General features: G+C 43.2%; 1 protein-coding gene and 1 pseudogene across 18 annotated transcripts in view; one reads left to right on the plus strand and one right to left on the minus strand.

The window, feature by feature from the left end:
- Positions 1-1,237: 1,237 nt before the first annotated feature.
- LOC119472462 lies at positions 1,238-1,368 on the minus strand (annotated as a pseudogene).
- Positions 1,369-4,462: 3,094 nt separating this feature from the next.
- Positions 4,463-16,231, plus strand: part of LOC108310087 (ankyrin repeat and KH domain-containing protein 1) — a 133,690-nt gene continuing 121,921 nt past the window's right edge. For 17 of the 18 annotated variants that reach the window (XM_017536768.2, XM_037741417.1, XM_017536771.2 and 14 more), the window contains exon 1: positions 4,463-6,198. In XM_017536768.2, coding sequence (XP_017392257.1) covers positions 5,911-6,198 — 288 coding nt within the window. In that variant the 5' untranslated portion in view covers positions 4,463-5,910. The remainder of the gene's footprint in view (positions 6,199-16,231) is intronic. The other variant, XM_017536778.2, reaches the window with a different exon arrangement.

The following is a 16,231-nucleotide window of genomic DNA, read 5'->3' on the forward strand; positions in this document are numbered from 1 at the left end:
TTTTTGAGACACAGTCTCACTCTGTTGCCTAGGCTGGAGTGCAGTGGCATGATCTCTGCTGACTGCAAACTCCATCTCCTGGGCTCAAGCAATTCTCCTGCCTTAGCCTTCTGGGTAGCTGGGATTACAGGCACCCACCACCATATCTGGCTAATTTTTGCAAACCATTAGATTTTTTAGAGTGAAATTATGTGGTCTAAGAAACTAACAATATAGTTGGAGAAACCAGAAGACAAGTTTTAAATGTTTCCAACTCTTATAAGGGAGGAAGATATATTTGATGGTAGTCAGGGATAACTTCACCTAGGGTGCTGATTAGCAGATTTATGAGAAGGATATAATGGCTGAAGCATGTTTACCTCATTGATGAATTTCCTCTGCCTCGGAGGGTGCTAAAAATCAATGTGATACAGTGGGAAGAGTGTGGGTTTTGGGATCAAGCAGCAATAAATTCAAATCCCAGCTTTTCTATATACTGGCCTTATAACCTTGGGCAAGTTATTTAATAATTTTCAAGTTTCAACTTCCTCATCTATAAAATGGGTAAAATCTGAATAGGATCATTATAAAGGTTAAATGACCTCCAAGCGCAACAAATATGTTGGTTTACTTCTTTCCTTGTATAGATGGGCTGAACTGAGATGGACTGGCATATAAAAATTAAATGTCTTGAGAAAATGCAGGTTGCATGTGAAAGAACTTCATGTAGCTAACGTCCCTGTGTCTATAATTTAGTTTGTTAGTCTTATGGGATTTGAAGCCTCTTATTATCTCAGAAGTTTTAGAAAACCTTGGGCTAGCTGGGCACAGTGGCTTACACCTATAATTACAGCATTGTGGGAGGCTGAGGCGAGAGGACTGCTTGAGCCCAAGGGTTAGAGGCCAGCAGCCTGAGCAACATAGGGAGACCCCCCGTCTCCACAGATAATTAAGAAAAAAAAATAGCCAGGCATGGTGTCCCACTCCCGTGGTCGCAGCTATTTGGGAAGCTAAGGTGGGAGGATCACTGGAGCCAGAGAGGTCGAGGCTGCAGTGAGCAGGTGATGGCACCACTGCAGGCCAGCCCCGGTGAGAGTGAGACCCTGCCTCAAAAAATAAAATAACAAAATAAAAATCCTTTTGCTATACAGTTTCTATTTTTTTTTCTCCTTCTCAATCTGAAAGATGGTAAAACAGTGCTTTGAAACACATTATAAGTAGACTCTAAATATTCCCACTATCTTTTCTTTTCTTTTTTTCTTTATTCCATAGAGATTCAAAAATTGCCAAGGCTGACTGTATTTCAAGTCATCATGGCAGGGTATTGGTAAAAGTTTTCAATTAGCAATAATCACGCCTCTGGCTATAATAGTGCCACTGAGCAAATCTTCACTGCATTTCTGTGGGAAGACATTATATTCTAATAAACACATTTTAAAATAAAATTTGGGGCAGCCAGTCATCCAGGTTTTGAAAAATCAGTGTATTACTTTAGTAGTAAATACCATCTTAAGGTTTATCAAAATCAAGGTTACACACTAACTCACAATAATACTTATTGATATTCTACATTGAATACATTGAGTATGATTTTTTTTTTTTCTTTTTTGAGATGCAGTCTCATTCTGTTGCCTAGGCTGGAGTGCAGTGGCATGATATTGGCTCACTGCAACCTCCTGCTAACATTCTCCTGCTTCCGCCTCTGAGTAGCTGGGATTGCAGGCCGGCACCACCACGCCTGAGTGATGTTTGTGTTTATTTATTTGAGGCAGAGTCTCGCTCTGTTGCCTAGGCTGGAGTGCAGTGGAGTGATCTTGGCTCACTGCAGCCTCTGCCTGGTGATTCTCCTGATTCTCCTGCCTCAGCCTCCTGAGTAGCTGGGATTACAGGTGTGCACCAACATGCCCAGCTAATTTTTGTATTTTTAGTAGAGATGGGGTTTCACCATGTTGGCCAGGCTGGTCTTGAACTCCTGACCTCAAGTGATCTGCCCACCTTGACCTCCCAAAGTGCTGGGATTACAGGCCTGAGCCACCACACCCGGCCTGAGTTTTCAAATTTTAAAACCATAGGAATGTAGTACATATGGCACTATTAAATCACTTTTGAGACAGTTTTACTCTTGTTGCCCAGGCTGAAGTGCCATTATGTGATCTCGGCTCACTGCAACCTCTGCCTCCCAGGTGCAAGCGATTATCCTGCCTCAGCCTCACAAGTAGCTGGGATTACAGGCCCCTATCACCACACCTGACTAATTGTTTGTATTTTTAGTAGAGATGGGGTTTCATCATGTTGGCCAGGCTGGTCTTCTGACCTTAGGTGATCTACCTGCCTTGGCCTCCCATAGTGCTGGGATTACAGGTGTGAGCCACCGCACCCAGCCATTAAATCACATTTAGTAAAGACTCTATATAGCAGTCCCCCAAATCTAGGAGACTTGGAATTCCTAATTCCTGTACTGACAAACTACTGACAAATATCTCAGGTAAAGGTCCTGGTGAAACAAAGATTATTGCTAAATCACATTTCTTTAGCTATACTCAGGGTTGGTTGCTAGGCACTGAATAAAGAGTGTTTTCTTTCCTCTCAAATAAATTGAGAAAAATGTATATATCCAGATTTCCTTTCCCTGGGTCCTTGAGAGTCATTGTATTTGCTTAAAAAATTTAATGAGTTTGTTCAGGGAGTTGCATCAGAAATTATTTTTGTATCAGTAGTAAGAATGACAAGTAGTTCCTTTGTAATGCTGTGCCAGTCAATACCTGTTTTTGCCTAAGGATGTATCCATACCAATTCAGGATAATCCAGCTTTGAAGTGGGTTGGGCAGTTCTAGGTTTCTTTTGTTGGTGTTATTAGTTTGGGTTGTGACCTAGTCACACATGCCTTGAAAACTTAACAGCACTGATGATATAGGCTAATTAAATTCCACAAATGCGAACTAAAGCCAGTGTACATAGCATTTATATCAGAATAGTTCTCTAGAATAGGTAAAAGACTTTTTTTTTTTTTTAACATTTTCTACAACTTAATTATTGTCTAGGAAGAAATTTAACTAACATGTTCTGCTCATTGAAAACACTAACCTTTACATGTGAAATGTCAAAATAAGCAATTACCAAGCCAAAGAAATGTTTCTGATCTTCAAAATGTTTTTAAAATAAATGTTTGGAAGAATCAATTTTTAAAATCATTTAAAAAATCATTATATTCTTATGGAATTTTCAGATCCCAGTTTAAGGATAATGAAATATTAAATATTGCACAGTCAAGATATATAAAGCCCTTGTTAAAGCTGTAAGAGAGAAGAAAATGACAATTTTTTATTATTTTTATTTTTTGAGACAGAGTCTCGCTCTGTCACCAGGATGGAGTGCAGTGGCACCATCTCAGCTCACTGCAACCTCTGCCTCCTGGGTTCAAGCGATCCTCGTGCCTCAGCCTCTTGAGTAGATGGCATTACAGGCACATGCCAGCACACCCAGCTAATTTTTGTATTTTTAGTAGAGATGGGATTTTATCATGTTGGCCAGGATGGTCTCAATCTCCTGAACTCGTGATCCCACTGCCTTGGCCTCCCAAAGTGCTGGGATTAAAGGCATGAGACACTGTACCCATCCAATTTTTTTTTTTTTTTTTTTTTTTGATGCCAAACTCTGTTATCATATGGACATTCTCTGGGTCAAAGGACATTTTCCATACAAACCACCAGACTTCTTTTTTTCCTTTTTTGGTGGTCTCTGATCAAAGGATTAGTTGGAAACTAAGGTTGTTTTTTGTTTTTTTTTTGAGACAGGGTACTGCTTTGTTGCTCAGGCTGGAGTTCAGTGGCACAATTTCGGCTCACTGCAACCTCCGTATTTCAGGCTCAAGCGATCCTCCCACCTCAGCATCCTGAGTTGCTGGGATTACAGGTGTACACCACCACGCTGGGCTAATTTTTTTTTTTTTTTTTATTTTTTTTATTTTGGGACACAGTCTCGCTCTGTTGCCCAAGCTGGAGTGCAGTGTGATCTCAGCTCACTGCAACCTCTGCGCCTGGGTTCAAGCGATTCTCCTGCCTCAGCCTTCCCAGTGCTGGGATTACAGGCACGCACCACCACGTCCGGCTAATTTTTGCTCTTTTAGTAGAGGCAGGGTTTCACCATGTTGGCCAGGCTGGTCTCGAACTCCTGACCTCAACTGATCCGCTCATCTTGGCCTCCCAAAGTGCTGAGATTACAGGAGTGAGCCACCGCACCCGGTTCTCCTGGGCATTTTTTAAACCCCCTCTTTATTGACAAAGGAGATAAAGACAAAGAGAGATGGATATAGGGAGGGAGGAAGGGAGAGCTTAGAAGAGGGAAGACCACCGCAGCTAGCCTTGTTTTGCACCATACAGCTCTGCTTAGAACTAGAATTAGTTGGGCTGGCAGGACCCAGGGGCAGGCAGAGAGTTCCTGAAGGAAAAGGAGGCAATAACTAGCAAAAGTGAGCAAGTTTTCCTGTAAGTTTGGGACTTTGCTAAGCGCCATGTTATCATCTAATTTATTCATAACATCGCAACGTGGAAGGTACTACTACTCCCATTACACAGAGGAGCGAGTTGAAAGTCACAAAAATAAAACAGCAAACGCGCTGAAGTCAGCCAGCAAATAACTGGCAGCAATCAGAACTTGAAACTGCCCCGGAGCACGCACTCTTCACCACCGGGTTCCACCCTGAGGTCGGATTCCGCGCGCTGTTCGCGGCATTCCCACCTTCCTACGTGGGACAGTTCCCGGTACTGAGGCTTGGCGCTGTCCAGCCCTCAGGCCCGCAGCTGTCCGCAGGCAGGAGAACGCAGCCCCGCTGGGCTATCCCGCCCGAAGGCTGTATAACTGCGGCGCGTGGCCACATCCCGGCACTCGGGCGGGTCGAGTCGCCTCAAGGCGGCCATCCCAAGCAGCTCCCCGGATCTCCTCAGACCCGCGCGCTGGGCTCAACTCGGAAAGGCGGAAGGCGCGAAGCGGGATGGGCCCTGCCCCTCGACTGTCCCCTCACCGCTCCCTGTCCCCTATTCCCTCCCAAACAGCCAGAGGCAAACAGGTTACGCATCTTCACCTGTCCCAGAGGTGGTGACCGCTCTAATGACTGACGTTTTGCTCCTCCAACCGGGCAATGGCAGGAAGGTGGAGCCTCGCTAAGACTGATGGCTACCTTTCTCCAATCCCGGTACAGCTACTCTCTCGCCGTAGTCTCCGCGCCCAGTGGAGAGCTACAGGTAGGAGCCGCGTTACTTCGGCGCCTCTTGCATCCTTAACATACAAGTTTCACCAAGCGTAGGGTGAAGTCTACTCCAAATTTGACCGATTCTTGCGGGTCGTCACTTCAGCAATCATTTTATTCAGAAGTGGAAATTTCCCGGCCCTTTCCCGTCACCTCAGATGAGGGCGGGATGAATGATACTCTCACTGACCAATTGTACCGCGCGACGTCCCGCGACAAAGTGACCGACACTTATGGCGCCAATGAATTCTCCCATTGTTCGGGGTCACTATGACTGATCACAAGGCGAACTAATCCACTTTAAGGTCGTGACGCGATAATCAGAGGGTTTGGCCAATAGACATAAGAAAAGACCGGAAGTCGGCTCGTAAGGGGTGGGAGGCGGGTGTTAGCAACCGCCTAGGCCTGCGCAGGTCAACGCAGCTTGGCGGCTGCAAGCCAGCGAGCGGCGCGTGACGAAGAGCCTGAGCGACGGGTCACTTTGACCAATGATCTGCAGCCGCCAGGAAGTTGCAGCCAGTGGCGAGTCGAGGGGGCGGGAGGCAGCAGGTTAGGCAGTGAGAAGTTAGTGGCGCTGCTGGGACGGGGTAAAGGAGACGCTTCTTCCTCCTGCTGCTCTTCTAGTTCCCGGGAATCAGCGGCGGCGGTGGCCGCGAGTGTCTCGGCACCGGCTCTGCGTGCGAACCATGCTGACTGATGGCGGAGGCGGCGGCACCTCCTTTGAGGAGGACCTGGACTCTGTGGCTCCGCGATCCGCCCCAGCTGGGGCCTCGGAGCCGCCTCCGCCGGGAGGGGTCGGTCTGGGGATCCGCACCGTGAGGCTCTTTGGGGAGGCCGGGCCAGCGCCGGGAGTCGGCGGCGGCGGCGGTGCAGGCGGAGGGGACGCGGCGCTGGATTTCAAGTTGGCGGCTGCAGTGCTGAGGACCGGGGGTGGAGGAGGTGCCTCTGGTAGTGACGAGGACGAAGTGTCCGAGGTAAGGCTCCGGGACCCTCGCCTCCCACACAATGTGAGGCATGAATTCTCTTTGGGTCAGCTCTGGGCTGGGGCCACCCTTCTTTTTCCCTGGGGGAGTCCTTCTGTGACAGCGGTCGGCTCCATGGCGGCGGTGGCCGCGGTGAGGGCCTAGTGAGCCCTCGGCTTACTCTTCAGCTCTAGCGGGACGGGTTCCCATCACCATCCGTGGACCCACAATAGGGAATCCTTTGGTCTCTGAGCTTCGCGCGGGAACGGGAACTCCTCAGGCTGCCTCCCGCCCACCCTGCTTTGGAGTTGGGTGGGGGCGGGGTCTTGCCAGAGTCCCTGCCCTTGGTACTGAGAGAGACACACAGAGACAGAGACAGAGCTGACGCAAAGATCATTTCTCTTCTGAGCTTCTCCTCAGAGTTGAGGGGTTTGTTTATTTGTCTTCTGCCTTGTGTGTGTGTCTTAACTGTGTGCTTAAGGAGGGTTCTTATTTTCCCTCTTCAGTTTGAGACAGGTGAGTATTAGGGATCTCTCGGCTTTTGCCCTGAAAAATCACGTGACTCCTCCTTCTGGGACCTTTTGTGAAGTCAGACAGGAAAAGGAAGTTAAGTTCCAGGGCATCTCCGAGCTTCGGAATAGCCGGGTAGCTGAACTCGGAGGTTTTAGGCTTGGAGAAGATGAAGCAACCTCTGGACACCTTTTTGTTTTTGTTTTTGTTTGAGAAGGAGTTTCGCTTTTGTTGCCCAGGCTGGAGTACAATGGTGCGATCTCAGCTAACTGCAACCTCTGCCTCTCGGATTCAAGCGATTCTCTTGCCTCAGCCTTCCCAGTAGTTGGGATTACAGGCATGCGCTACCACGCCCGGCTAATTTTTTATTTTTAATAGAGACGGGGTTTCACCATGTTGGTGAGGCTGGTCTCAAACTCCTGACCTCAGGTGATCCACCCGCCTCGGCCTCCCAAAGTGCTGAGATTACAGGCGTGAGCCACTGCACCAGGCCAGACACCTCTTCCTTGGCAGTGAAGTCCTTCATTTCTTTAACTCTTCTGTATGTACTCATGTGTACACATTTTTTGGTCTGAGCAACCTAGGATGGTAGGCATTATCTTCGTTTGGGCTCTGGGGAAAAGGGGGCAATATTTTCTTATCTTTCTTTTTTTTTTCTTTTTAAGGCGGAGTCTTGCTCTGTCACCAAGCTGGAGTGCAGTGGCGCGCGTGTCTCACTGCAACCTCCGCCTCCTAGGTTCAAGCGATTCCCATGCCTCAGCCTCTCGAGTAGCTGGGATTACAGACGCGTGCCACGACACCCGGCTAATTTTTTGTATTTTTAGTAGAGATGGGGTTTCACCATGTTCACCAGGTTGGTTTCCATCTCCTGACCTTGTGATCTGAAGGGGTGGCATTTTATGTGTATATGTTTTTCTCTTGGCTGTGACTTGCATAGAGTACTGTACCGTGATTGTTTTAAGTGCTCAGAGTATTTCTTCTATTTTGGTTCTGAGGTGCCTGGTTTGTCACCTGTGACCAGTTATTTTAACCTCTGTTCTTGGTGTTAAAACACAGGAATTTCTCTGTGTGTACTTTCAATTCTGGCTCTTGGATTTGAGAGGAATAAGGAGAAATTATTTGTGAGTTGCAGAATGCAGTTAGTACATGTCTTATCATTCTAGGTCCGAACAGGGTTTTATATAGGATTTAAAACCTTAGTACATTCTGACCCTGACATTTTGCTTTAGGAAGAACAATGTGTGGGTTGTAAGGCAGGTAGTCCCTTGAATGTCTATATCTTTGGATTTCACTGTAAGGGAAATAACTTCTAAGCCAAGGTGAGGGAAAATGTTTTGTTTGAGTAGGCAGTTGTGGAAGAGACTCTGGAGCATCCCTACCCTTGGTCTTGTGGAAGGCTTATCCTTTCAGTGAGGTGTGAGAGTTTAAGCTAGAACACAGTACTTTTTAGCTAGTAAATGAAGTGTAGGGGATATCCTTAGACTGAAAATTAGAGTTTATCTTTCTTTGAAACTTGTAAATGAGAATCTGAAAGAGTTTGCTTTGGCTTGAATGTGATAGAAGGAGGGTGTCCATGATTTTCTTGACCATTTTTACATAATTGTCATAGGTGAGGTGAAAGGTCACTCATTTGCCTTTTTTAAATTACATTTAATTATTTTTTCTTTTTGAGACTGTTTCCCTCTTGTCACTCAGGCTGGAGTGCAGCAGTGTGATGTTGGCTCACTGCAACCTCTGCCTCCTGGGTTCAAGCAACTCTCCTACCTCAGCCTCCTGAGTAACTGGGATTCCAGGTGCCTGACACCATGCCTGGCTAATTTTTTTTTTGTATTTTTAGTAGAGGCAGGTTTTCACCATGTTGGCAAGGCTGGTCCCTAACTCCTGACCTCAGGTGATCATCTGCCTCAGCCCCCCAGAGTGCTGGGATTACAGGTGTCATCCACCATGCCCGGCCTTCGTTTTGTTTTTTTTTTTTTCCTAAGACAGCGTTTTGCTATGTTGTCCAGGCAGGCTAGCCTCAAACTCTTGGGCTCAAGTGGTCATATATTTCTCCCTCTCTCTCTGTGTATATTTATATACGTGTGTGTGTGTGTGTGTGTAAAATTTTATTTGGAGTCTTCATACCATGTGGTTAAAGCTATGGACAGAATCCATACCTTTTGTGTTTCTGAAGATTATTGTATTGACATTTCCTACACCCGTTTAGTGATGGCTGATGTTAGAAGAACACCATATTCTCCTGTTTACTTATGTTTTCTGTGCCTAAAAGGATTTAGATGTTAAGAGTACATATAGATCTCATTTTTGGAATGGAAGTTTCTAGGATACCCACTTTAGCCTAATCTAAGATGGTGCTTAGTGTGTATATAGATGCTTTCTTAATCTTGTAGATAGGAAATTTTTTTTGTCCTGTTTCTCCCATATCATATAGAGAGGAAATTTTTGGAGTGTCTAGTCTCTGTAGTATGTGTGGCAGAGTATATATAGTCTGTGCCTTTGTGAATGAAATGATCTGTTTTGGCCAAGCAAAAAATTTGCCTCTTCTTTTTCTGTTTGATAAGATGAGCTGTCTTCTTCTATATTATTGCCTTTGAATTTTCAGCGTGAAAAGGTAACAGTGTTCTTCAAAAAATACTCATGTAACTGGCATTTGATGAATAATACTAAAATCCTCAGTTTTATCTTTCCTAAATATTTTGTTTATTTTTATTTATTTTTTTGAGACAGGGTCTCGCTTTAACACCCAGGCTGGAGTGCAGTGATGTGATCTTGGCTCACTGCAACCTCTGCCTCCTGGGTTGAAGTGATTCTCCTGCCTCAGCCTCCCGAGTAGCTGGGATTACAGGTGTCCACCACCATGCCCAGGTAATTTTTATATTTTTGGTAGAGATGGGGTTCTGTCACGTTGGCCATGCTGGTCTCGAACTCCTGGCCTCAAGTGATCCTTCCACCTTGGCCTCCCAGAGTGCTGGGATTACAAGCAGGAGCTACCATGCCTGGCATTCATTTTTCCTAAATATTTTGAAACCGCCGGGCATGGTGGCTCACACTTGTTAATTCCAGCACTTTGGGAGGCCAAGGCTGGTGAATCACCTGAGGTCAGGAGTTAGAGACGAGCCTGGCCAACGTGGCAAAACTCTGTCTCTATTAAAACAAAAAATTAGTCGGGCTTGGTGGTGGGCGTCTGTAATTCCAACTACTCGGGGGCTAAGGCAGCAGAATTACTTGAACCCAGGAGGCAGAGGTTGCAGTGAGCTGAGATCGCCCCATTGCATTCCAGCCAGAGTGACAGAGCAAGACTCTGTCTAAAGAAAAAAAAAAATTAAATTTAAAAAATTAAAATTTTAGAGCTAAGTACCTAGACATCCAGAAAGATGATGAATTGGTATGTAGTTTGGGAATGAAGTTTGTCTTGTTCTTCAAATGGAGCAGGATTAGGTGAGAAATAAGAAATTTGATCTAGTGTTTTTGCTCTAGAATTAGCTGGTCTTCTACGTTTTGTGTACAGAGGAGTAGACACTCTAAGGACCTATTTTGTATTTAATATCAGAGCCAAGAGCAGAGAAAAAACAAGCTGCTCTTTCTTGCTGACCAAGCAAAGGAACTTTTGGTTAGAGAAAGGGACTCATGTCTTTCAGTACATTTTTTTTTTTTTTTTTTTTTGAGATGGAGTCTGGTGCCATTGCCCAGGCTGGCACGATCTCAGCTCACTACAACCTCTGCTTCCTGGGTTCAAGCAATTCTTCTGCCTCTCCCTCCGGAGTAGTGGGATTACAGGTGTGTGCCACCATGCCCAGCTAATTTTTGTATTTTTAGTAGAGATGGGGTTTCGCCATGTTGGCCAGGTTGGTCTTGAGCTCCTGGCCTCAAGTGATTCACCCTCCTTGGCCTCCCAAAGTGCCCAGCCATTTTTCAGTAAATTTTTAATATTAGAATTGTGCTGTGTTAGGGAATGCCACCATTTTGGCCTTTGGCTCTTATTATTTTATTTATTTATTTATTTATTTATTTATATTTTTTGAGATAGAGTTTTGCTCTTGTTGCCCAGACTGGAGTGCAATGATGCGATCTTGGCTCACTGCAGCCTCCATCTCCCCGGTTCAAGAAATTCTCTTGCCTCAGCCTCCCGATTAGCTGGAATTACAGGCGCCTGCAACTATGCCTGGCTAATTTTTTTAGTAGAGATGGGGTTTCACCATGTTGGCCAGGCTGATCTCGAACTCCTGACCTCAGGTTATCTGCCTGCCTCAGTCTCCCATAGTGTTGGGATTATAGGTGTGAGCCACCGTGCCCAGCCCTCTTGTTATTTTAAACGTTGGGGTAAATACCTGTTTTGTATATTTTCAGACATTCTTGGCATGTTTCTTAGCTATCTACGGCCTTGATTAGAAGAGTCAGCACTGCATTGAATCTTATTGAGAAATGTATCCATGTTCAGAATAGAAGTCGGGTTAAAAATTTCTTAAAATCCACTTTAAAAAAATGGTTTTTATTTTTACTTTTTATTTATTTACTTATTTTTTTGAGATTAGTATTATAGGTGTGAGCTACCGCACCCAGCCTATTTTTATTTATTTATTTATGTTTAGAGATGGGCTTTCTATTTGTCACATAGGCTGGAATACAGTGGCACGATCATAGCTCACTGCAATCTTGGACTCCTGGGCTCAAACAATCCTACCGCCTCAGTCTCTCAAGTAGCCAAGTCTGACTACAGGTGTACTCTACCACTCCCAGCTAACTAAAAAAAAAAGAAGTTGCCCAGGCTTGTCTTGAACTCCTGGCCTCAAGTGATCCTCCTGCCTTAGACTCCCAAAATGCAGAGATTACAGTCATAAGCCACTGTGCCTAACTGAAAAACCAATTTTTTTTTTTCTTTTTTTTAGACAGAGTCTCACTTTGTCGCCAGGCGCCAGGCTGGAGTGCAGTGGTGCAATCTCGGCTCACTGCAATCTCTGCCTCCTGGGTTCAAGCAATTCTCCTGCCTCAGCATCCAGAGTAGCTGGGACTACAGGCCCGCGCCATCACACCCAGCTAATTTTTGTATTTTTTAGTAGAGACAGGGTTTCACCATGTTGGTCAGGCTGGTCTCGATTTCTTGACTTTGTGATCCACCCGCCTCGGCCTCCCAAAGTGTTGGGATTACAGGCCTGAGCCACCACGCCCAGCTGAAAAACCAATTTATAAATGGTAATTTTAGAATTGTGGTCTTTTAATTTTTTTTTTTTGCAAATCAAAAGAAAAATACAGTTTCTAAAGAAAAGATTATGTGACCACATGTTCTCACTTATAGGCGGGTGTTGAACAATGAGAACACGTGGACCCAGGGAAGGGAGCATCACACACTGGAGTCAGTTGGTGTGGGCTAGGGGAGGGACAGCAGTGGGTGGGGAGGGTTGGGGGGGGAGAAATGCCATATATAGATGATGGGGGAATGGAGGCAGCAAACCACCTTGCCATGTATGTACCTATGCAACAACCCTGCATGATCTGCACATGTAACCCAGAACCTAAAGTACAATTAAAAAAAAAAAAAGATTGTGTGAGACATATGATTTTTAATTTTTATCATAAGAATGAATGTATGTATATGTGTGACAGCTTCCTTTTAAAATTATTACAAAAGTGGCCAGGCACTGTGGCTCACGCCTATATAAATCTCAGCATTTTGGGAGGTTGAGGCGGATGGATCACCTGAGGTCAGGAGTTTGAGACCAGCCTGGCCAACATGGTGAAAGCCTATCTCTACTCAAAATATAAAAATTAGCTGGGCATGGTGGCATGCGCCTGTAATCCCAGCTACTTGGGAGACGGAGGCAGGAGAATAGCTTGAATCCGGGAGATGGAGACTGCAGTGAGCTGAGATCACACCACTGCACTCCAGTCTGAGTGACAGGGCAAGACTCCATCTCAAAAATTTTTTTAAAAATTAAAATTATTGCAAAAGTAATAGTCTCTTGTTGAAAAACTCAACAATATAGATAGTAGATATAAGGTGAAAAGTAAAAGTGCTTCTTCCCACTCCCATTAACCCTTCAAATTCTACCCTTCAAGGTAACCAATATTAAAATTTTTCTATTAGTAAATTTTCTAGGCCTATATTTCTATGTATATGTGTATATATGTTCATATACACATACTTTAAAAATATATTAAAGATAAATTAAAAAGCATAGCTTTATATCACACTGAGGTTTTTTTCTTGAGGTGTATTTACAGTTCTGTAAAGGCACAGAAATTGTATTTAGCTCTGAAAATATAGCACAAGATTTGTAGGGATTCCTTTTTCCTGAAAAAACTTTTTTAATGTTAAAAGCAAAAGCCATACAGAAATCCCATCCTGCTTTTCTCCAGTAGGTAAGGAGATGGGTCATATCCTTTAAGATTGCTTATGTTCTATATATAATCTATTTTTAAATGTTTAATTAAAGTTTTTTTGTTTTTTTTTTACTATTATGTTTTTTGAGAGATGGGGGTCTCGCTTTTTTGCCTAGGCTGGCTGTTGTGCAGTGGCATGGTCATAACTCTCTATGGCCTCCAACTCCTGGGCTCAAGCAATCCTTATGCTTCAGCCTCCCAACTAGTCAGGAGTGCAGGGGACTATAGGTGTACGCCACCATACCTGACTAATATGATCTATACTCTAGAGCAAGCTTTCTCAAGAGCAACATATAGACATTTTGCAAAAGAGAATTCTTTGTTGTGAGGGGCTCTCCTGTGCATTAGAAGTATCCCTGGCCTCCACCCACTAGATGCCAGTAGAACCCACCCAATTATGATAGCCAAAAATTGTTCAGACGTTGCCAAATGTCTCCTGGGGACAAAAATCACTCCTGGTTGAGAACCACTGGTCTAGAGGCCAGTCTTGTAAGGAATGGTAGTTTTGTTAAATACTCTGTATTCAAACTTCAGGTAAACAAGGTGAGTCACTGCTTTTAATAGCATCTCAGGGCTTACACTTATAACCTGAACAAGGGAGAAATAGAAAGTACCTTATCATTTTGGGGAACTTTCACTTAAAATACATTATTTTTCAAAAAGTTCAATTGTCCATGAAAATGAAATTTTAAAATACTTTAATGGGGGCCAGGCACAGTGGCTCACACCTGTAATCGCAGCACTTTGGGAGGCTGAAGTGGGTACATCACAAGATCAGGAGATGTAGACCATCCTGGCCAACATGGTGAAACCCTGTCTCTACTAAAATACAAAAAATTAGCTAGGCGTGGTGGTGTGCACCTGTAGTCCCAGCTACTTGGGAGGCTGAGGCAGGGGAATTGCTTGAACCCGGGAGACGGAGACTGCAGTGAGCCAATTGTGCCATTGCACTCCAGCCTGGCGACAGAGTGAGACTCCATCTCAAAAAAAAACAAAAAAAAATTTATGAGGACTTCCAGTTTGTTCAAGGTAGAAATCATTTATTCCATAAATTATCATTTGTGGTGATAGAATAGGAAATATAACTTTGTATTCTAGTGGGCAAATTTTGGAGACTTTGGAAATGTTTATTGAAGAAAAAGTTATATGTTATTACTGTAACAATTTTTTGTATATTGCACAGATACCAACCTTTCACAAGCTTCATTATGTAAAGCCTTAAGACTTTAGGTATAAAATGATGCATTGATAAGTATATTTATGTGAATGGTGGGGTTGATGCAGGGTATGGGTGGAAGAAAACTTTTTGGGAAACTTTAAGTATGAGAGGTTTTTGTTGTTGTTAGTACATTTTCAGTAGATATTCATATAGTTCATAAGTCAAAGTAATATAAGGGCAGATACAGTGAAGTCTCAGTCTCACCCCTGCTCCCACATATCTTGCTCTTTATACTTTTAATGTATTATATAGCCTTTCAGAATTTCTTTATGAAAATACAACTATGTAAGAAAAAAAAAAAGAAAATACAACTATGTGTATTTTCCTTATTGTTACACAGACAGTAACATGCTACTCAGGTGAAATTTTTAAATGGTAAATTTGAGAGAGATTTAGACTTTTTTAAAAAATTAAAGTGATAAATCATGTTATGAATGAAGCATGGAGGTGAGTTTAAGCACGTTCCTTTCTGAGTCTGTTTGTTAGTAGAATGCTGATTGACTAGATGAACTCAAAATGAGTTCTGGCCTTCTGATTTGATGATCACTAACATAAATAAAATATGTTGCTTTAAAGAAAAGCAAAACAATTTTAAACAGTTTTAACCTTGAATTAGCAAGTAAACAAAATTAATGACAAATTTACCATTTGTTGTTTTGGCCAAATTTACTTTATCAGAACTAAAGTTGTAAGAAATGAAATCAATTCTTTTTTTAAACCCACTATAAATGAACTGTTTCAATGTATCTGTCTTCACAGACCTTATTGATTATATTTCCCTCTCCTGTTGCTTGTCTATAGAGTCATAGAATCTTGGTGATAATCCTATCTCATCTCATTTTTAGGTAACTGCTACCATTTATTGAATGCTTATTATATGCCAGTACCGTACTAGATACTTTCGTTATTTTATTTAATCGTTTCATCACCCCTTTGAGGTAGGTATTATCTACATTTTTATAGATGAATAAGTGTAGGCTCAGAGAAATGAAGTAATGAATCTAAAAAACAAACAAAAAAAATGGTTAAAATGTTACATGGCTAGTGACTGGTACAGGTGGGATTTGAATGTGATACTGAATTCAGAGCCCATACTGTTGTTATTTTGCTTCTTCAAATTAAGAAATATGCAGTTTTTGGTTACCAAATGCTGTTTCTTAAATAGTTCCTGTTGAAGTTTGCACAGATGTAAAGTAAAATGGAGAAAATAAGCAGGGTGTAGTGAATTTCTATTGAAGCTATTTTTCCACTTTTTTCTATTTTGACAAATGCTGTTCCTACTTTTACAAAATGAATTTTAAAAATATCTGTACTTGACACAATATCAACTGGAAACTTCAGTCAGGATCCTGGATAAAACCCTCAGAAGTCTGGGAACTGCTGAGCTAAATAAATGACTTGCCCAGGATCACATAGTTAATGTGTAGCAGTCAAGACTAGAAAATAGGCCGTCTGATTCCCATTCTAGTTATCTTACCTTCTAGATTCCCCTTTCTTCTGATACTTTATACCAATGAGTTTGATTAGTTGCTTAGAAATGCCTGTTTTAAACTAGTTTATAATCCATAGTTTAACTTGTTGGAAAAGTTTTTTTTGGCTGGTTTTTTGTTGTTGTTTTTTGAGATGGAATCTCGCTCTGTTGCTCAGGCTGGAGGGCAGTGGCGTGATCTCAGCTCACTGCAACCTCTGTCTCCCAGGTTCAAGCAATTCTCTTGCCTCAGCCTCTGGAGTAGCTGGGATTATAGGCGCCTGCCACCACACCAGGCTATTGTTTTTAGTTACAAGATCTCATTATGTTATCCAGCTGGTCTCAAACTCCTGGGCTCAAGTGATCTTCCTGCTGTGACCTCCCAAAGGGCTGAGATCACAGGCATGAGCTGCCACGCCCAGCCAGAAAAGTTTTATTTTATTTAATTAAATTACTGTCATGTGGATCAG

Source organism: Cebus imitator, unplaced genomic scaffold (genome assembly GCF_001604975.1).
Source record: "Cebus imitator isolate Cc_AM_T3 unplaced genomic scaffold, Cebus_imitator-1.0 Scaffold101, whole genome shotgun sequence".
Taxonomy (NCBI): domain Eukaryota; kingdom Metazoa; phylum Chordata; class Mammalia; order Primates; family Cebidae; genus Cebus; species Cebus imitator.